This window comes from Saccostrea cucullata, unplaced genomic scaffold, assembly GCF_032062105.1.
Source record: "Saccostrea cucullata isolate Sc308-1 unplaced genomic scaffold, CSIRO_AGI_Scuc_v1 ctg486, whole genome shotgun sequence".
NCBI lineage: Eukaryota > Metazoa > Mollusca > Bivalvia > Ostreida > Ostreidae > Saccostrea > Saccostrea cuccullata.
Genome location: NW_026922746.1, coordinates 73,136 through 94,488, shown reverse-complemented (window position 1 = coordinate 94,488; position 21,353 = coordinate 73,136). Strand labels below are relative to the sequence as shown.

Sequence of the window (21,353 nt, the reverse complement as noted above, 5' to 3'; positions counted from 1 at the left end):
ATTGTACCTTTTCATGTAATACTTGTCAGAAAAAAAAGAAATGTTCAATTTTTATGAGTATAACTATTGCATTAATTGTGTTAACTTTAATATATTGCCAGATAGTCATGCACTCAATGGTTTTATTATTTCTCAGAATTGTGGAATCATTTCAAAGGAGGATATTTGTAGCATTTATAGTTTATTTTATAAGCTACTATAAGAATTAATTACTCGATTGAAAACATTCTTATATGTACAGCAAGACTTTGTTAGTTAACTCCAGGTTTGTACAGCTTACAATCAATAACCCATCACTGATGAAGTGCTCTTTTTTCTATGGCTGAGTATGAAATACCAATTGCTCTAATTTGTTTGCTTTATTTGCCAAAAACGGCAGTAAAAAGAGTTGCAAATTACTTGCTAATGAATGTCTATGCAATATTTACAATTCATTTTGTTGTTATAAAAGCCGTGGACTTGACAAAAGGATAGATTGTACTGATAGATGAAAGCAAATAAAGCCAAAAATATATAATTATGCTTTATCTACAAAGTTACAAATGTAGAACAAGCAATTACTCAATCTTAAAGTGTATTAAAATTTTATATTATAAGCATGTAATAATAGATCTACAACATTATATTATGCACATCCGAGTCATTCGATAGAAAATTTGAAGTATAGGCCTACACAATTTATATTACTTGATTCAGTGTTTTGCCACCATAATTGAAAATTCAGGGGTACTGTGGTGTATGGAGTTTTTGCCCTGTCCATATGTTTGCATGTCTGTTTTTCTGCAAAAACTTTATAACCTTGCCTATATAAATTTTGAATGGGTGGATCGAGTTATGAATTTCAAATTTCAGAAGTGTATCTATTAATTGTGACAAGACCTTTCTCTGGGTCATATTTGTTCTTTTGATTTTGACCTTGGAGTCTGACCCAATTTTGCAAAAAAATTACCAAACATTAACCTTGACCATAACATTTGAACAGTTGGCACTAGGGATTTTATATTTCATCCATGTATTTATGATAAGGTCTTCCCTTGGATACCATTAATTTAAACATTTGGCATTGACCTTGGCATTTAACCCACTTAAAAAAAACTTTTCCCTTGACCATATCTTGGAAATGGATGGTGCTTTGGCTTTCATATTTCACAGGTATATTCAAGTGATAATATAAATGAGACAAGTCCTAGCTATCTTTGGTAACAAAACACAATTTTTCACTTGAACTTTGAGTGTGACTTGTATTTTAGAACCATAACCTTCACCATAAGCTGCCATACATGGGTATCAGTGGTTCAGAAACAGTACATCTTGTTTTATTGCCCAAGATCTCAAATTTGAAGACAATAAATTATAATTGAAAGTGCACATTTGCTTATTGAAGTTCAGATGTCATGGATTTCAACATCTTTAATTTAGAAATATTTCTTTCATATGCTACTTTGAACTGTAGACTTTACAGTCTTTATAGGAACTAGTGCTAATTGTAACGGGGACCGTTACAGATGTTCCCCAAATGCTCCCCAACTCCGTTTTGGTGCCATATTCCCTGTAAGCTTCATTAGATTGGACAAAATCTATGCAATTTGAGACTTTAAAACGCCAAGTTCATTCAATTTGTAGCATTGCACGAGTGCGCATGTGAATGCATGTGCGTAATGACCATATCATATTGTCTACATAATCTACCATGTATATTTTAATATACTAAATATTAAAGTATTTAATCAAAAAGTATTAAAAAATATGCTCATTCAAGTTTATTTTTGATTTAACTCATTTCACGTGCACGCAGGTGCATACATGAGCATGGTGACCATATCTTCTTGTAGAAGTCCATTACATCTATCTATGTTTGAAATCCCACCCCGTTTGGTTGAAAACCAAGGGAGTTATAGCTGTTTAAATTTTCAGCCAATCAGATTGCAGCGCACGTACACGCACGTGTATGCATGTGCATGTTGACCAAAGCTTCTTCTAGAAGTTCATTATATCTATCTATGTTTCAAATCCCATCCAGTTTGGTTGAAAACCAATGGAGGTATAGCTATTTAAAGTTTAAGCCAATCAGATTGAAGCACACGTGCATGCACATGTTTTCATGATAATTGCTATATATCATGTTATAGGATATCTTAATGCATGGCTATGTTAAAAATTTCATAGGATTTCGTCAAAAAACAAGAAAGATATAGAGACTTTAGTTTCAGCCAATCAGAGCGAAGCGCATGTGCATGCACGTGAGATCTTGCTATTTTGACCATGTCATATTGTCTATGCCACTGATATATCCTTATATTATGAGTTTCAAAGCATTTCCTCAAAAATGTAAAAAGTTACGCCAATATCAATTAAATCGGTCATTTCACGTGTTGCACGTGCATGCTCTTGCAAGCACGTGCGCGCAAAATGACCTTCGTTCGGCAAATCTACATAACATGTCTACTGACCCTAAAAACATTTTATCTTAGTCAGATGTGTAATTTACAAGATCACTCGAGTACAAAATTTTCCCAGGAAGAAGAAAAATAATAATAATAATAAGAAGAAGAAGAAACAGAGTAAAAACAATATGTTCCCCAACTTCGTTTGGGGAACATAATTAGCACTTAAATAGTATAAGCCTGACAGGGTTAAAGTGGCAGTCAAAGCTTCGGAATTGACAGCTACAAAATCTTGCTTACCTAAATGTATTTTACAACATACTCATATGAATGATATTCAAGAGCAATTAATATTATTTGTCAGGTGTAAAGTTACATTATTTGCTTTTTTATGAATAAACAGAATGTAATTTGGAATTTTACCAATGTCAAATGAATATTTACAGAATAAAAATGATTTAGTTCCAACTCATATACACTCCTTGTCACTGGTTTGGTTTTTCAGTTCTTTGCAAACTTTCAATGTTTGCTTTCAAACATTTATTGCATGCCTTCACCAGATTGTTCAGGATATACTCTTGAGGGTACATGATGATACAAGAAAAATATTTTGTTAAACAGGATATATGAAAACTTTATGGAGCTTGAGAACACTTGTAACAGATATTCTGGTAAACATTGTAAAATTTTATACATCAGTCAACTTTTGCATATGTTCATAAGATAAACACACCTTTTTCTGAGATAAAATGAAGAAAATATATGTAGCTTCTATGAAATATCGTGAAATTATGATATGGAAAATAGTGATTGCCAAAATATGATTCAGGATGCTTTCAGATTTGTAGGTGATTCATTTTTAAGATGTTATTTAATGGTTTTAACAAAGCATATTGATCCAAAGCTTAATGAACAAGCCTAATTATTATGGACTCGACATTGTGGGTGAAATTTATGTAATCTGAACCCAAATGAGTCACTTAAAATGACAAGTTCATTCCAAATGCAACAATATACATTTAGTGACTGAGTTCGGGGCAACATGCATTTTGTCGGACCCTGGAAGAACCAAACTGTCTGCCTGAGGCCGTTTGATTTTTCCCAGTTTCACCACACTATATGATGTCAGGTGATATAATTGACAGATGAAGTTTTTGAAGTGACACTTGAAATGAATCATGTCTGAATCCTTAACTATAAGAAGGAGTTATTTTGATGAAGGGGCTGGTTTAAATGGTAAAACCACATGATTTGTAAAATAATTGGCTAATTGAGAGATATAAACCTCATATTGAATATCAGTTAAGACTTCTGTAATATTATGAATGATTTTTCAGCTGAAAAAAAAATCTTCCAATGTTTAATTATATTTACATGTACCAACTGAAAGTATGAGCTCTGTAGTTCAGAACCCTCTCTATGAATTTATGATATCTTGAAGAACTTTGCAATAAATAATGTTTATAAACAATTCTAGCAAGTATATGCTAATTGACAGACAAAGTATTTTAAGGCAGGTGTATTATAGATTTATATACCACCATCAAAATTCCGTTGCCAGTTTGCAAGTCCAATAAAAGTATGAAACACATTCCACAAGTCAGATGTTTGCTTTTAACAAGATTTTTAATTAGCATAAAATTATTGTCTTATTACTTTCATCAAGTACGATAATTTTAACTGAGAGTTAATGAAAGAGCTGCTACCCCTTATATTATAAATCAAATAGCAAATCTGTAGAATTCTTTTTAAAGAACCACCACCAAGTAGTGAACAAAAAAGTACTAAGTGACCAAAGTATACAATCGTAGAAGCAAAAAATTCAGAAATCCATGGTGATTTAACAAATTTTATGGTCCCAGCAGGAATGGGACAATATTATCCATTGACCAGACTAAACTGCTCTTTAAGAGGGAAATCCTGGCCCAGATATAGAAGTAGATTGTGCCGTATGTCTGCTGGGACAATGATTGGTCCAGACACCCAGGGGATTCTATACACAGAACTAAGTCAGCGTACTTTGTTGGTCACAGATATGGATACTAAAACCTTTACAATTGATTGGATATGATAAATTGTAAAGTAGAATAATCGGATCAGGGTATTGTCTCTTTGATTCTATATTATCAAGTCTTCCCTTGTTAAGAGAGTTTAAGTGGTCCCTATAATTGTCAAGTGACCCAGCTCTCTCCATTTCTGATAGGAACTGCAGCCTCTTTGGCGAGGACAATTGGGACCAGCTTACCATTCCAAAGGCAACTGTAGGCCAATGTCATGTTCTGTTTGTATTTCAGTCTTTAATAGCTATCAGCATTGTTTTTACTCAATAGAAAAAAAAATAATCCACCTGAATTAAATCAATAATTAACTGGTATCATAGATCATGTTCTGTCCTGATAGTATTATAGGGTATTGTAGGGAGCACTATGGCATAATTGTTCCAATCCATTGCTTAGAATGGTTTTGTTCACCTATTCTTTCATAAGATTTCTAAGTCAGGAAGTCTCAGGAGAAATAGACCTTTCTAGGAACAGGAAGTCCCCTGTGATGTATAGTTAGGGAAACCCAATTCTCTCCTGGCATGTCCTGGTAGAATTGCCTCATCACTTTGGGCTAAGATTCGATAGTCTGTCTTCATTTGTTTTATTTTTTCGGTTTGTGCCATCATTTTATTGCCATAGGGAGTGCTCAGTGTGTTTTTCTGCCGTACAATGTCCTGTCAATTGGTCTCCTGACAAAGATTCCTGATGGACCAAACTATAAACATGGCAGCTTCCCCAAGTCAGTGACTGGTCTTCTAATGTTACGCCAAGGTCATCTAATGAGTACTCCATCATTGGATGCCAAAGAATGGGTTCCTTCAATCAAGTCAATAAAAGAGTATTGTGTGAGAAACATTGTATGGCTTTACTGGCAGATTATTATCAGATTTCTAACATATATACATGAAATAAATATAAATTGAACAGGAATGGGTGATTGTTTACAGGTAAAACTGAATTAAAAACAATTATTTGAAAGAATTCTTTTTACTGTATCTTTAAAACCTTTAATCTTTTTTGTTTTTAATGAGTCAAGATAACTGTCACTATAAACTCAAAATATTTTCTTGCAGATTTGTAATATTTCATTAGTAAGTGCATGTTGGCACAGACTCCTGCAAACAAACACAAATGGTGGCCTAAAGGCAACAAGCACTGGATTATCATTTAGCCATTCTGGGTCCAAGGGATTACTCAGTTGTGCATATTGAAAGCAAATCAATTGCGAGTATTGTTTATCAGAATTATCTCCATCTTTTCTGGGAGAAATAAAGTTGTATTTTGCTGCACATGGTGCCATAGATTACCTCACAACAGATGCCTTACATATCCCTTGTGCAGATAAAATATATATATGGCTGTAGTTTGAATTTCTTCAAGTAGGTTGTCTGGTCTGGTAGTATTAGCAAGAAAGGGTGATTAAAGTACAAATTTGTTACAGTAGGAAGAGTTCTGTTAATGACAATTTTTCTTTCGTATTAAGAAAATATATGGCTTAAGAATTATTTACTTGGTTAATCTTAGTTGAATGTTGAATCAGCGCACTGGAAAATTTGGATTGATTGTAAAGGGGTCAAGCTAGAAATTAAAATCCTCTTCAGAAACCTCAGTGTCTCACACCCAACCTTCCACTTGTTGGTTTGATTGCCAATTTTATTGGATTGTCATAAAAAGATGGTCTTCCAGAATGAACTACTTGGTCCATCTAGATTTTACAGTATTTAAAGATCAAAGAAATTTTATTCTCTAGCTTGTGTAATATTGAACAGAAATATGTAGTAAAAGTTGGGTATAATTGCTAGCTAACAGCTATTGGTAAGATTTTTAACTAGCTTTATACAGCAAAACTCGTTTAATACGAACACGGATATAGCGAATTCACGGTTATAACGAAGTTGTTTTGGATCCCCAACTATATAAATTTAATGTATTTCTTATATGGATATAACGAATTACGGATATAGCGAAGTAAATTCATAGGTCCCCGTGACTTCGTTATAACCGAGTTTTACTGTATTTGCAATGTCATAAAATAGGCCAGGGCTGTCCAAACATTTTTCACCTTGCAGAGATTTTAATTTGTAGGAAAATAATTTTTCATAATTCATAAAATTAAATGGGTGAAGATTATAAAGTAGTGATCTTATAGTGATTTCTTTTTTGTAAAATTATATGTAATATTATGAAAATACAAGAACTCAAAGAAAATTTAAGTATGTAATTAAAAAATTGAAAAATTAAGTATATAACAAGACTCAATTGATTATACTAAAGTTTAACTTACTTCGCTAATTCATTATAATAAAATAATGAATTTGTTAAAGTATATAGCGTATTGATAATTCATAAAATACACATTATATACCATCAAGTATGACAATCATGAATTTCTTCAGTCATATACCTTTTGTTGGAGTACTTTTAAAGTTTTTCTGACAAGCTAAAAATTTATATATAAAGACAGATTTTTAATTTTAACATCTTTAAAAATTCACTATGGAAGGAGTAATTTCATTATTCTTAACAAATCAGATACAAAATAAGTTGCGCTTCATTTTATCTTCATTTTAGTTCTAACCTAAAAGTTTGCGAAAATTGTTTGGAATTTTGAGGGTGATCCCCAAAATCGTTGCTTTAACCAAAAAAATTCTCTATATCCATGCAGCTTGTATGTATAAAAAGAGTTTTACTATGAATAAAAGTATGATAATACATGATAATTTTCAGTAAATATAATATTCTAAAATGTGAGATGACTGTTTTTTTTTAAGTTTGTCTTTGGGAATCAAATAGTATGAAAATATTTAAACCAACAATCAGTTTCTCTTCAGCATACACAACAGTAGGTTGCAGTCTCTATTTAAAACAAAATGCTGCATGATATTTTTTTTCTCTACATAGAAATAAATCTTGATCATATCTACATATTTTGAAATAGGATAATAAAGGGTTATTATATTTTTGCTGTATTATCTGAATTGTGGTATCTGGAGAGTGTTATTAATTCTCCTTCTGTCTGGTAATAGATTTGTGGTAAAAATTTACTATTTCTGAAAATTTCTTTGACAGATAAAGTTCTTCTTTTATTGAATGATAATTGCGAATTTATAAAATTATGTATATTTGGATTCAGAAGATCTTATATCTTAATTTTCTCTATAAATTATTGAAATGGATTACAAAATAGATATTTATAGACAACAAATAAAGAGCTGCTGTAATTTTATTAGTAATTTGTACTATATAGTGTCTAGGACAGAAATGAAATGTGTAGCTGTCAAAATTAATTTTACGCAGTAAATTTTTGACTCTGAGGGCACATTGAATGTATAATTTAACAAATCATGCAAATTGATTAAAAAAGGAAGGAATTGAAGTTTGACAATTCAAAAGAAAAAGGGAAAACCATCTGAATATAGTGTCCTTGCATTCCAACTCAATGACAATACTTACATTTTCTGAATGTTTTATATTTAAACAGAAAACAAATTTCAGTTACATGATTAAAATGCTCTCATTTGCATCACTTATCAATTTTAGAAAATCAAGTTTTCAGCATTTGAAAAATAATCAAATTGTGTATAAACCAAATATTATGTTAATTTTGTGGACAGGTTGACACAATAAATGTATTTTCAGAAATCAGAGTATAATGTTTGAATTATTTTTATTAATAAAAATATGAATATGAAATTGAAGTTGACTGTCTTTCAATAAGATGTTTATGATATGTTTCTCTCATTATTTTTTGCATATTGTGCCTCAAATTCATATGTAAGTGTAGGATGCCCAGTGATGGTTATTGCTGATTTAACTTTACAAACTGTAGGTGTACTTCTATTCTCTGATTAGATATAGGGGTACAGTACCATATGTGTTTTGGTTTAGCCATTATGCTACTTTCTAAGGTATGAGCTGTCCAGTATAAAATTCAGTAAATTATGGTTTTGCTTGAATGTACCGAGAGAATTTCATAGAAAATAGGATAAGTGTCTGTTTGATTTGAGGTGTGTTCTTATATATATTTGTTTTGAAAACATTCGGACAATCAGTGAATCGAGAACCAAATTGAATTATTTTTGAGAGACTGGACACCAAAAGCCAAACTGTGTCTCCAAGGGATAAAGATTGGATAAGAGACAAGAGCCCGCAACAATGATCTTTGTTGGTTGTTTTTCTTGTAAATGCATTGTATTATAACAGAAGAGTTTCACCACACTGGTTAGACGTGTTCGAGTACAATAGTTTATTAGACTATAAATTGATTGACTACGAGACACGTTTCAGGGTTGAGATCTTTGTCATGTGTTTATATGTCTGGCCAAAAAAAGGAAGAGATGGTGGCAAAGCACCGGCAGGTGGTGTGTGGTACACAGGAAAAAAATCTGTCTAGGGCATGAATATTTCAAGTTTGATTTGTAAAAGATGACCTGGGAAGATTTTACACGTAATAGCTGCCACCTTTCCAAATTCTTCTTATGATAAAATTAAGAAAGAAAGCATTAATATTTGGGCGTTTCATGACAAGTGATTATCTGCTTATTTGATAGTGTACGTGAGGTATATTGTACTCACCTAGCATATCTTTGACGAATAATTGCGTTGATCGTACTTGTAGCATTTCAAAAACGTTAGACGATGTGGTTATATCTGATGGTATTTAAGAGGGGTTAATTTCGGTTCTGTTTATAGCTTTTTTTATTTGTCTGCAAAACTATGGAATGTTTAATTATGACATTATAAAGAAAGATAATCTCTCACCTGCAATAAGCAACCAAATAAAACTTTTTTATCAGAATATTAAACCTTGTGAACTTGTTACCAGTAGAAGATATGAATTATGAAGATATCTTGAGTCTAAGTTCACTTTTCACCCAATATGTCAATATCAAAGCTTTCTTGTTTAGGGTAATTGAGTTGTGCTGGTTTGGGTCTGGTAATGACAACTCTACTCTCTTTTACAGATAAACCATGATCAGCCACAGACACCAGACATATCTAGTCTACACAATGAGGAAAGTCCGGCCACCATGACAGGGACGCAAACCTTAAGGGTAATCCAGTTATACAAGTAATACGTACATTGCCAAATGGGCTATTTAGTATACAAAAGAGTTTATAATGTGTAAAATGTTTAAAATTTGTAAAATTCATGTCCTGTCAATATTTCTGTAATGTAGAAAATAGTAAATTCATACGTGACACAAATTTTTTCTAGGGGATAAAGACCTTTAATTGTTAAAGGTTGCTAAGAAAAAAAATTTAGGTTGCTAAGAAAAAAATTGAGGTTGCTAAGAGAAATATTGATAATGCATGCATGTAAAAAAAAATATAGATTTGTAGAGTAAAACTTGGTTAGTGTGAAAATGGTTATAACAAATATACAAATTCAAGATGACATTATAGGGAGAGGTTTACCCTTTCTGAACTGTTACAGTTTCCACTCCCTGACTCCACATCACTCCACACCAGTCCATGCCGTAAATTACTCTAGTTCCCTGACAATGGGCAGAAATTTCTTTCATCCAGGAGTAACAAGGGCTTTAGTTAGCACTGAATTCCCTCTAATGTATACTCAGGGCAGTAGGGATCTTGTTTGTAGAGATCACTGGAGTAATTTCTAATGCCATTTTGTAATAATTTTGATTTGATTACAAACAACAAGTCATCCTAAATGAATTAAAGGCAGTGTTGGGGCAGTATTGATTTGACATGCCACAAGGGAGGACAGGGGAAATAATACATAAAATAACAGTCATTACTAATCAAGGAACTAGATAGAGGCTTCAATCATGTTTTCATCAGTGAGTTGTCAAATCATGGAAAAGATTCACATAGTATGTACAAGTGCGCAATAGGAAAAATTAGTTATTTTTCTAATGGTAAATCAACATTCACATACCATATCTAGCATCCCTGAATACATCTGATTAATAAGGCAATATCAGTTTGGCAGAGGAAACTGATAAAGAAAATATTACATTACTCATCTAGCTTGGATTATGATTTTTTTCCTTTGATATTTCAGGACAAACTGTTAAGAGTTTGGTTTGGTGCTGAGTCCAGCCGGGGACGATGGAGGCCATTACCCAGCCCTGTAATGGTGTGTGTAGGCGTCGTCCTAATGGCAGCAGCTGTGTGTGCCCTCTCCTCCTTCTCCTACAATTACTACCTCAGGATCCGCATCCCATCAGATTCACATATCCGTAAGTCTCTTCCCCTAGGTTCACATATTCGTAAGTCTCTTCCCCCCAGAATCACATATCCGTAAGTCTCTCTCCCCCCCCCCCCACCGATTCACATATCCGTAAGTCTCACCCCCAGCCCCCAGATTCACATATCTGTAAGTCTCTCCCACCAGATTCACATATCTGTAAGTCACAGTCGCTTCCCCCTGATTCACATATCCATAAGTGTTCTTCATACCCCCCCCCCCCCCTTAGATTTCACATATCTGTCTCCCTTGATTAACATACATGCATGTGCCCATAAGTGTCCCCCAGATTCACATAAGTCTCCTCCTACATTAATGTACCCATAAGTGTCCTCCAATATTCACATATCCATTATTTAGCATCTCCCCTCCCCCAACCAACATATCCATAAGTGTCTACTACATTTGTGTATTTGCAAATGCCCCCCTACCAAATTCACATATCTGTTAAGCAATCCCCCCCCCTCCCCTTGATTTACATATCCACATTAGTGTTGCTCAGATTAACATATCTGTAAGAACCACAGAAAAAAGACTACAAAGAGAATGCAACTTCTCTAATAGTTTATTTGAAGGCTTGCTCTAAGCATTTTATGACCTGTAAATTTTAAACAGAATTGTCAGAAATTTCATTATTTATTAATTTTAGATATTAATTTCTGTAAAATGCAGGGAAAATGTATTGATTGAAGTAATTGAAACAAAGATATTTTTTGATGAGACAATTTAGAGAGAAAGGGAGAGATTTTCGACTTATGCAAATAGAAAAATCAATGGTTTTTGTTTGATATTGCATACAAAAAACACCAAGATAAGATCTGCCGTAATGAAATCTAAACACAAGAAACTGAAATGAGCACACTTCTATGTTATTCAGTGCAGAATAGGAACATTTGGAATAGGGGCAGGTCCTTATTAATTATATGCAGTAATTATGCTGTAACAGTTAATTAATGACGCACATGTATTGCTGTACCATGCAGTGTGATCACTGTATTAGTAAAAAAGGATCATAGGACAACATGCTTTATAAAATGATTGATATAATTTTAAATCCAAATGAATATTTCTACCTGACCATTTATTTCACACACTGTCACCATGTAAGTGATTTACTTTGTTCCAGTTGGTCAGAAATAATTACTGTTTCCATTGATATGATATGGTGACAGAAAGGGGAAGAAGTGCTTTTTTAAAAAAAATTTGCTCATTGTTTATCAATGTGTTTCGTCAGTTGTGAAGCTAAACAGAAAATATGTTGATAAAGACTTTTTCAACTTTATCTGAAGATGTGTGCATCAATCATTGTTAATAAATTTTTATATAAAAAATTTTTCAGTGCTATCTCTTCTATTACAGATATTTCATTGATAATTTGTTATATGTATCGCTACATGTACAGTAATATTGCATACCTGTAGGCATTCTTCTCTGTCTTGGTTAGCTTAACATAATCTTGATTTATATGGAGCACCAGTGTATTACGTGTTTGTTTTCTTCTTCCCAGTTGGAGCAATTTTATGATGTGTATTTTTTAGGGTGACATATGCCCTAACCAATATTCATGTAAACATCTAAGAAGTCCAAAACTAATGAGTCACATCTCTAACTTCTCTCTCAGCTTTGTGTCTGGCTTGTTAATTTACACAATGTCTGTCTTTATGCAAAGCCCAGCATTGTTGCTTAACCAGAATGTTTGCATGGAAATACCTGTCTACATATTTTTGTATTTTGTATTGCAGGTAGAATTCGATCCTATAGTGAAAACCCCTCCATTTCTGCTATTTCTATCAACAGTAATAGCATGGCACTGGTTACCCGAGTTCATATCATGGGTTTGTATGATCTTATTTACATTCTGTGGTCTGCACAATTAATACATGTATACATCAAATAGATCATTGCTAGAGAGGCTTTTACTAGAGGAAAAAATTGAAAAAAAAGCACCTCATGATACTTAGCCATAACTATTTCCAAACCACTGCAGGTGTTCTGCATTTTTTTTCTTTTTGAATTATTCCGTGACATTTATGATTATTTGTTTCATCTAGATGTAAAAGCCATGTGCAGGACTGACCCAACACGATGTGAGACCTATGCGATCTGTGACACTCTCCAAGGCGCTTTGAACTGTCGATGCAAAAGAGGCTACTTTGTTAAAAACAGGGAGTGTTCAGGTAGTTTACTTGTTTTTATCCAAATGACAAGAAAATTCTGTCAGCTTTGTTATTTATATCATAAGAATGAAAAGAGAAATTGACTGACATTATTTTGTTTTTGTCACAGCCTGCTCGACATCGTGCCCAGATGGTTTCTACATGACACACCAGTGTTCTGCTCATCAGGATCTCATTTGTAGAGGTATCTCACACCATAACAGATTTAACTGTTAAACTTAAACAGAGGAAAATAAATCCTTTAGAATTCAATTAATTTATAATTTTTGGCCAGATTGTCGAGCAAAATCCATCTATGAATAGGCGATATCTGTGTTTATGTCAACAATTTTGGAGACATTACATTTTAAAGTTATTCCTATTTTAAAAGATGATTTTGTCTGTTTTAACTTCACACACACTGGTAGATCAAGATGAGGTTGCTTAATCACTACTAAAATACTGTACTAGGGTTTACCTTGGTCTTGACCTCTGACCTTGTCAGTAAAATAAAACACCTGAGTTGTAAATGCTAGTGTTTGTCAATATGTCTTGTACAATTTTCTTTTTCTAACATCAAATAATTGGAGGTTTTGTTTAACAAATCAAAATAAATTTTGGTAAAATTTGTTTGATGAAAAAACCCTCATTGTATGTATTTTCAGAGTGCACCAAATGTAAAGGTTCAACTTATGAAGCTGCTAAATGTTCTAGTACACAGGACACAATATGCATGGGTAAGTGATTTGATTGTTTATATGGATTGTAGAATATGTTATAATTAATTTCTCATTATTGCTGTTATTTTAAATGTGAATCTGTTGTTTTTCAGATGTGAACTTTCCAATGACCAATGTAAGGTGGCAAGCTACCATTCGTGAACCCAATAATTCAAGTAGGTCTAAGAGAGATAACTTTTACTGTTCATACATCGTAGAGCCCGCTCAGTTATAAAAACAAAAACTGAATGTCTTTTAAATATGATACAAAAAAGAATTACTTTGATTATCTGTGTTAGCACTATCAATAATACATTCAGATTTGGTGTTATTATTGTTGGCAATGCATGAAAAATAAAACATTAGCATTATAGATGTGATGGATGGAACATTATTCTAAATTGACAGCTTCTGTGTCCATTTCCTCTTCAAACAACGTCTTTATGGAATGCCTGGAGAACATCCGTGACAAGGAAATCCCCCTCCCCCTCAACTCTAACCAGATCCAGATGGAGTTCCCCATCATCCGGAGGTCAGGCCTGGAGGTCAATGTCAAAGTCTCCCAGACCTACCTGATTCCAGAGTATGTGGACCTGGATCACGAGGACGACGCCCCCTTCTTCTTCATGAACAAGTTCAGTACCTACAACATGAAGAAGAGAATGACATTTATACAGGACAACTACTGCAGGTATGATACAGATTTACATCTTTGATATACCCCTGAAGTTAAAAAACACTTAATAGTCATAAATTTTTTCATTTATTTATGTTTTTAAGTTTCATATAACTTTATAATGACAAATTGTAGATTGATAACAACACAAATATTGATCATTAAGAATTGAGATTAAATGGTCTTTGTTAAACACTTTTGAAGATATGAGCTTTAGCTGTCATATGTGATTAGGGAGAAAAATTAGCCCTACAAAGAGGTAGAAGTACATATTTAAAATTTGTACGTATGGGAGTACATATATTAAGTTATGCAAATGAAGAGCAAACATTCATTTGATTTCAGGGATGTGGTACCTGACCATTACAAGGTTATTCTGAACATTCTCTCTGACCACTACACAGTGGCCAGTATGGACACCTGCCAGCCCACCGAGACTGACCCCTGCCCCGAGGGGGTGAAGGAGGGGGACCCCTACCTCAACAGGAAACTCTACATCAAGTGTCCATACTCTGACGGAAAGGTCAGTGTAGAGCGGAGAGTACAGCTGATTATGTTTTAAAATGTTCTTGGCAATTTTGGCAAAAAAAATACAGATTTTCTATGTGCATTTATTTGTTTGCTTTATTAAACATTCTAGAGAGATAAAATCTGATAAATCATAGTAGAAATCACTCAGTTTGATATCTTTTACAGGAATCCAACTTCTCCCAGTTGTTTCAAAGTACCAACATGATGTACTGTTCCCTTCCTAACAGCCTTCTGACAAATACATTTGGATTGGAAGGAACAAAGGTCACGACCCTGAACTTCCCCACCCAGGAGTGTAAACAGAGCATGGAGCTTTGTCAGGATTGCCAGCAGCAGTGTGAACAAAAATCATGTAAGATAGCATATGTGCTAAAATAAAATTAAATGTATGATACTATGAATTTGTATCGGCTATTAGATATCATATGAGGTGATTGATTCACATCCACATCAAACTGTGTATTGAATTCAATGGTAAAATAAAGATAATATGTTTGATATTAGAAGCATGCAAGGATTTGGGATAAACATTCTTTTTGTAAGTGAATAATGCATAATTTAAGGACTACCAAGGAATACTGTACTGTAAAGTCATACCTTTTTTGCAACTAAACTTGATTTATTTTGCAGTACAGAGTTTTAGAAAAGTCTTTTATTGTGACAAATATTTGTTACAGCGTCTCTGGAGGACGTTACGTGTTGTAGAGTGACGTGTTTCAGTCAGAGAACCTGTAAAAAGGCATTCAGTGAGGACTGTCCACAGAGACCCATAGAGTGTGCAAGAGGTCTGTTTGAAGAAAACCATTCTCCAGCATTCTCAGAGAAATATCAGATTAAAAAGAAATATAGTTTATTTTTTACAAATCGTCAAGCTTGATTGTGTTTATTTTGTAGGTGATGTATACAGGTACAGCATTGAACCAGTGTTTCAATCCTTAGAAAAGAAATTCTCCTGTCACATGAAGTACAAAAAGCCCCCTAAGCTGTACAAAGTCAGCTACACCGTGAAGCTACCCTCTATCCAGCACACCTTTAAGACGCGTTACTTCTCACCCAAGGTAAAAGACCGAGAATTCCACCAGAGTGGAGAAGCCAGCCAGGATTTCCTCCACACCAGACACTCCACCTACTCCAACATCCACGATGAGGTCATCCTGACCGGCACTAACTTCGACGATAACACACCCACCCGCTTCTACATGCAGCCCATGAAAAAACCAGAGGAGTTCAACACCAGAAAGAATTTTGGGGTTCGTCCATATCGGTCAGAGTGGCAGAGTAATGTGTACTCCACCACTGTGCAGTTTGAGCGCCCTTTTCTATATAGTGCCATTACGTGGAACAGAGGAGGCTGTGATGCCAAGAACTTCTCCCAGATTTATCCCCAGCAACCCCTCCACACGGCAGAGAAAACCGTGATTGATCCCACTATCAGTAAGGTGGACGGGAAATTTGAATATCAAGCTATTTCTCTGAAGGAGCAGGCTGAGATTAGAATAGGAATTAAAGGTAAAATTTCACACCAGTATACTAGTACACTGAAAATTGTATAATCCAGATCTTTTATGATCCAAAATTTTCCCTAATATGGTGTTAACCTTGATTGCAATAAATTCAATTGTTTTAAATGTGTCTTAACCAGAATGTTGTCAAATCCACACAATTTCTTTGGAACAAGTGGTGTACAGATAAGATGATTTTTCTGTAAGATAAAGAAAGATAACAAAATACCACAATATAAAATGTACTGTCTTATTTAATTAATCTTGTGTTGTTTGATTTACAGGAGATAAGTCTATCCTGGCCAGTTTTGAGGACGACATTGGACCAACCGTCATCAACTCCAGTAGTTTCTCAGGAAGTCTGGAATGGCAGCACTATACAAGGAGTTGGAACATCACCGTCAATGGTAAACTATGAAGGACCCAAATCTTAATAGCTAAAGCAAAAAGTCCACAAGGTTTTAGAAAACTGACCCTCTGCTTACTGTTGTGTAATTTTCTGTTATTACAGATTCTAGCTTAATTTAGAGCAAATGAATTTAAAGCAAATTCAGTAGACCTTACAGACAAAAAATTGAAATTCATTGCTTAACATGATTGAAAACTTGATTGTCAATTCATTGATCATTGTCAATCTTCTTATACAGGTACACTACTGAAATGCCCGGGCTATCTAACCATGGATGTGTATGACCAGTTCATGGAATCCTATTTCGGAAAGTATGACATTTTCGTGAAATGTCCATCTCCACAGTTCTCCTTCAGTTTTCTTCTACCGAGATCCAGAAGTGACACTCCAAATGTGTTTGCAGTCTTTGTTAACGACACAAAGGCCTCACATAAAATACTTCTGACCATGTTAATCAACCCAACCAACATCCCTGTCACAAGAGAACTCGTTGTCATGGAACATGTCACTAACCAATTTCCATGGATGCCAATCATTGTCATTCTGATATTTTCTGGAATTCTAGTAACCGTATTTGTGATTGCTGCATTCTGCATTTCCAAAATTAGACAAGTTACAACCAATGACGTTTTCAAATATGCAGGAGTCACTTTCTTGAAAGACGATGAGAGGTCAAAACAAGACGATGGGTCAAGGCCAGTTAAGACCCCTATCTCGCGCAGCGTGACCTGCTGTCTTGTGACTCTCTATGTTGTGTATGCTTTGATGTTTACATTCTCTGTTTTGCTAGGTGTATTTTATATTGTGCAAGGACCTCTCATAGGAAACTTAACTATTGTGTCCAATACCAGTGCTAAAATTCACCAGGCGGTGGAGCTCAGGTTTCATAATATGCGGGAATTTGAGATTTCTGAGATATCTCACATGTACAACCAGACTCGAGATCGACTCAGAGCATGCTCGTACCACAACCTGCATGAGATTAAGAAAATTGTAAAGCAAATGAAAGAACAGTTAGATGTATTTGTAAAACATTTCTACATACAAAACAAAACAATTGAGAATATTCTTACCAACACTTTAGAAGAAAAATCCAAAATTTTGGAAGAAGAGCTATCAGAATTTTTAAAGGAATATAATAGAACATTACAAAGTGAATTTAAAACTGTTCTCTCCAAGTACCATCAGTTTCTGAAAAGTCTTATGAAAAATGATTGGCTGAAATTTCCAGAACAGCTTTTCATTGGTCAGAAGGAATTGATTGACAGTAAGCAGGACATGGCCCACCTCCTGGGGTTTATGGAGTGGCTGGAGATTAACCAAGTAGAGGAGACGCTTCATGTCACGGACGGCATCATGAAAACGTAAGACTGAGATAATCCACATAATGTAGATTGTTTATTTAATAATTACTGTTTCATTTTTATTGAAGATTAATGTTTAAAAATTGGATTTTTCTGAAAAGAGAAACAATTGTTTTATTAAATTGAAAATATATTGGAAAAAATTAGATATTTCTGAAAATGATTATAAAATAATCTCTTTTGCAGGTTGTCGTCTTCACTCCCAACACTGGACTCCAACCTGAAACTTTCTGTATCAGATGATGATTTACTGGTGAATTCCATAGAGGAGCTCACTAATCAGCTGACATCACACAACTTCCATATTCTGGAGAACGAGTTGAACTTTAACCCTTCCACACTGAACCATCATAACATTTCCTCTTCTCACCAGGCCAGGAGAGATTCCTATTCCTCTACGGCTTCCCTGATAGAGAAAATGAAGTCTATTCTGTTCCCAGTGTTCATCTGTGTGTTTCTATTCATGGATGTGCTTCTTCTATTGTACCGCTTCACCTGGTTAAGACAAATGTTCAGGAAAGCTAAGATGGGCGTAGAGGAAAAAGTGGCCATGGATTCTGTGGCTGGGAAAATTTATTTCATTTTGACTGGCATTGATGCTGAAAAGAGAGATAAGCCCAGAGAGAGACATTTTAGTTACAGTGATAGTAAAGATATTTATGAGAGGAAAAATGACCTGCTGCAATATTTCCAGGGAGGTTCTTCAAAGGGAAAGGAGCACATGTTGCAGCAGATCTACTCCCAGAAACGTTCCAAGCAAAGAACCACAATGCCTACAGTGCAGGAAAAAGTAGACTCATACACAATGGTGAAAAAAGTGGCTAGATTTGTGTATAAACATCTAATTTCTCCATTATTATGGAGAATAGTGCTTGTAGGTGCTTTTATTTTAATTATTTCACTAATTACCATGACAACAAATAACCTTGTAACCATAGAGACAGCTACTTTTCTGATGGATACTAAATCCATACTGCCTCAGCTCCACAGGCAGATACAGATCTCTAACAGTCTGCTGAGTGACTTTGCTGTGTTTAGCAATGAAATGCTGACAGATTTCCAAACCAAAACATTCATGGAAGTGAATGATATTAACTCTTTATTAGGGCACACTGTACAGAAACATGTAAGTATACAGTAGGTAGTAGGACTCTTAATATCTACCAAGTACCCGGTAATCTTACCATGTGAATATACTTAAATGTTTATTTTACCTGTATTTATTATTACATTGTCTTATTTCAGACCTCCATTGTACAAAATCTTGTTCAAGAACTTTGTTCCATAGAAAATGCTTCACCATGTCAACAAGCACAACCATCATTATCTCTCCTAGAATCTCTACAGAGCTGTAACTTCATGCCAATTTATCCACACTATCTTCAAGGTAAGAAAAATCTTATTTGATATTTCTAAAAATGAAATGTTTTCCCATCTGAACGTCAATGTAAATTTAAAAATTATGTACCATATTTATATGTAATATTTTCTGTTTTGTAGAATTTCAAGATGCCACATTTATGGAGTACCTTCATACAGAGTTGCTCCCCTTGGTAGTAACTCTTCAGCAGATCCTGTTTAACACCTGCTACATCCTGTTTGGATTTGCCTGCCTCATGCTCATCAGTCAAGTCTTCATCCGGGTCATCCTCTTCTATCTCCTGAAGACGAATCGTCTGCCGAAGGTCACCATGTACCTAGTGTCCAATGCCAACGAGTGCTGGAAGGCCAGTCCCATGAGTCCCCACAGCAGTGTGTACCGCAGCTACTCCCTGATAGAGAGCTGTGAGAGCGGGGTCGTGGGGGACATTGATGACCATTATAGGGATCCCACTACACTCCACCCCACCACCCAGCCCCACTAGTCAAACACCCATCAGTTGTAACCCCCCCCCCCCCCCCCCAAACACACACACTACCTACACCGCTCAGCCTCACTAGTCAAACACCCCCACCACTCAGTCTCAAGAGTAAAAAAAACACCCACCAGTAGAAAACAATCCCTCCCCCCACTGCTCACTCATGGTAAAGCAAACTGCTTGGCTATTGAAGCTTTGACTCACTCATAGCACCTGCAGTATAGGATACTATGTTGATAATTACACTGCCATTCCACGGACCTCAATATTTGACTTTCTCATTTCAGGTTCAAGTCCTGAAATCAACAAAAAATAGCTTTCTAAGTTGGAAGTTTTCCCCAGATTTCTGGGTTTTTAGAATGAAAGGAATATCTTTAATAATAATGATAAACTATATGCTGCTTCATCTGATGCTTTGTATTTTGAGAAGTAAATGTTGCTTTTTTTCACAAATGTCAAAAATTCAAGTACCCTCTTTTCTCTGTAAGGCTTCACCTTTTGTTTTATTTTCCAATGTTACCTGTTGCAGTTTGACTTGCTAATAGGTACAATACTGTTAACATTTTACATTCCATGTTTTCTGTTTCATTATATGCTGCTATTTAATATAATGCTCTCAATAGCTAACTGAGTTCAGCATGTAAGCTAGTTAAATTAATTTAAGCATTGTCATAGTCTTCATACATTCTGCAGATGAGTATCTATGTTATTTATAAATATCATTTACTTGTTGTTATGCAGTTTGTTGCAGTATGTTGTTAATGATTCTATTGTTGCATAATAAATGTGTCTGACATGTGATATCTTTGTTTTACTGAAAATTTTAACTTATTTTAGTACATATATATGTTTCACTAGTGGGATGTAAGAAATTTTATGTGTGTCAAGATATTATATTTACTATCACCCAGTTACTTCAAAGTGTTGCTACTTGGCATTATTACAGTACATGTAGGACAAAGGATATTTGCTTGAAAGCCTTATATAGAATCTGACCCTGTTATTGTGGTCAACCACTTGAAAACATTGATCATAAATGTTTTGACTTCTCATTCTGATAGCCAAAAAAAGATAAACCATGTATTAAATTCCAAACAATTTTCTGCCCTGCTATGAATGTTATCAAGAGAATATGCAATGAAGAGTTTTTGTCATATGAAACTGAAGATAACAAACAGTTATTGATCTAAAAAAAATACAACAATCAATAATAATCTGCAAACAGGGCATGAAAGATGGATCCCTGGAATATCTAGAGGTGGGATCAGGAGCCTAGGAGGACTAAGCTTCTCTTGCCCAAGATCTATAAAAACTACTTAGATATTGTCAATTAAAAACTCTTGAAAGCTACATTTTAATATCAATACAATTCAGGTGTGTGCAATCAGAATGTTTTTTTAACAAAATGAATTTGCAAAGTCCCATTGACAAAGTATATGAATTTATGAGTTCCATTTTTAATTGAAAAAGCAGCTGTCTGTATAATAGCAAAAAGTC

At 34.4% G+C, this 21,353-nt stretch overlaps 1 protein-coding gene across 1 annotated transcript in view; it reads left to right on the top strand.

The window, feature by feature from the left end:
- Nucleotides 1–20,657, top strand: part of LOC134262322 (uncharacterized) — a 49,614-nt gene extending 28,957 nt beyond the window's left edge. The window contains exons 5-21 of the mRNA XM_062744702.1: nucleotides 9,391–9,480; nucleotides 10,455–10,632; nucleotides 12,383–12,475; nucleotides 12,692–12,817; nucleotides 12,927–13,001; nucleotides 13,462–13,533; nucleotides 13,629–13,691; nucleotides 13,924–14,206; nucleotides 14,537–14,714; nucleotides 14,888–15,074; nucleotides 15,400–15,507; nucleotides 15,617–16,231; nucleotides 16,509–16,631; nucleotides 16,872–17,997; nucleotides 18,184–19,123; nucleotides 19,243–19,384; nucleotides 19,498–20,657. Coding sequence (XP_062600686.1) covers nucleotides 9,391–9,480; nucleotides 10,455–10,632; nucleotides 12,383–12,475; nucleotides 12,692–12,817; nucleotides 12,927–13,001; nucleotides 13,462–13,533; nucleotides 13,629–13,691; nucleotides 13,924–14,206; nucleotides 14,537–14,714; nucleotides 14,888–15,074; nucleotides 15,400–15,507; nucleotides 15,617–16,231; nucleotides 16,509–16,631; nucleotides 16,872–17,997; nucleotides 18,184–19,123; nucleotides 19,243–19,384; nucleotides 19,498–19,862 — 4,764 coding nt within the window. The 3' untranslated portion in view covers nucleotides 19,863–20,657. The remainder of the gene's footprint in view (nucleotides 1–9,390; nucleotides 9,481–10,454; nucleotides 10,633–12,382; nucleotides 12,476–12,691; nucleotides 12,818–12,926; nucleotides 13,002–13,461; nucleotides 13,534–13,628; nucleotides 13,692–13,923; nucleotides 14,207–14,536; nucleotides 14,715–14,887; nucleotides 15,075–15,399; nucleotides 15,508–15,616; nucleotides 16,232–16,508; nucleotides 16,632–16,871; nucleotides 17,998–18,183; nucleotides 19,124–19,242; nucleotides 19,385–19,497) is intronic.
- Nucleotides 20,658–21,353: the final 696 nt, after the last annotated feature.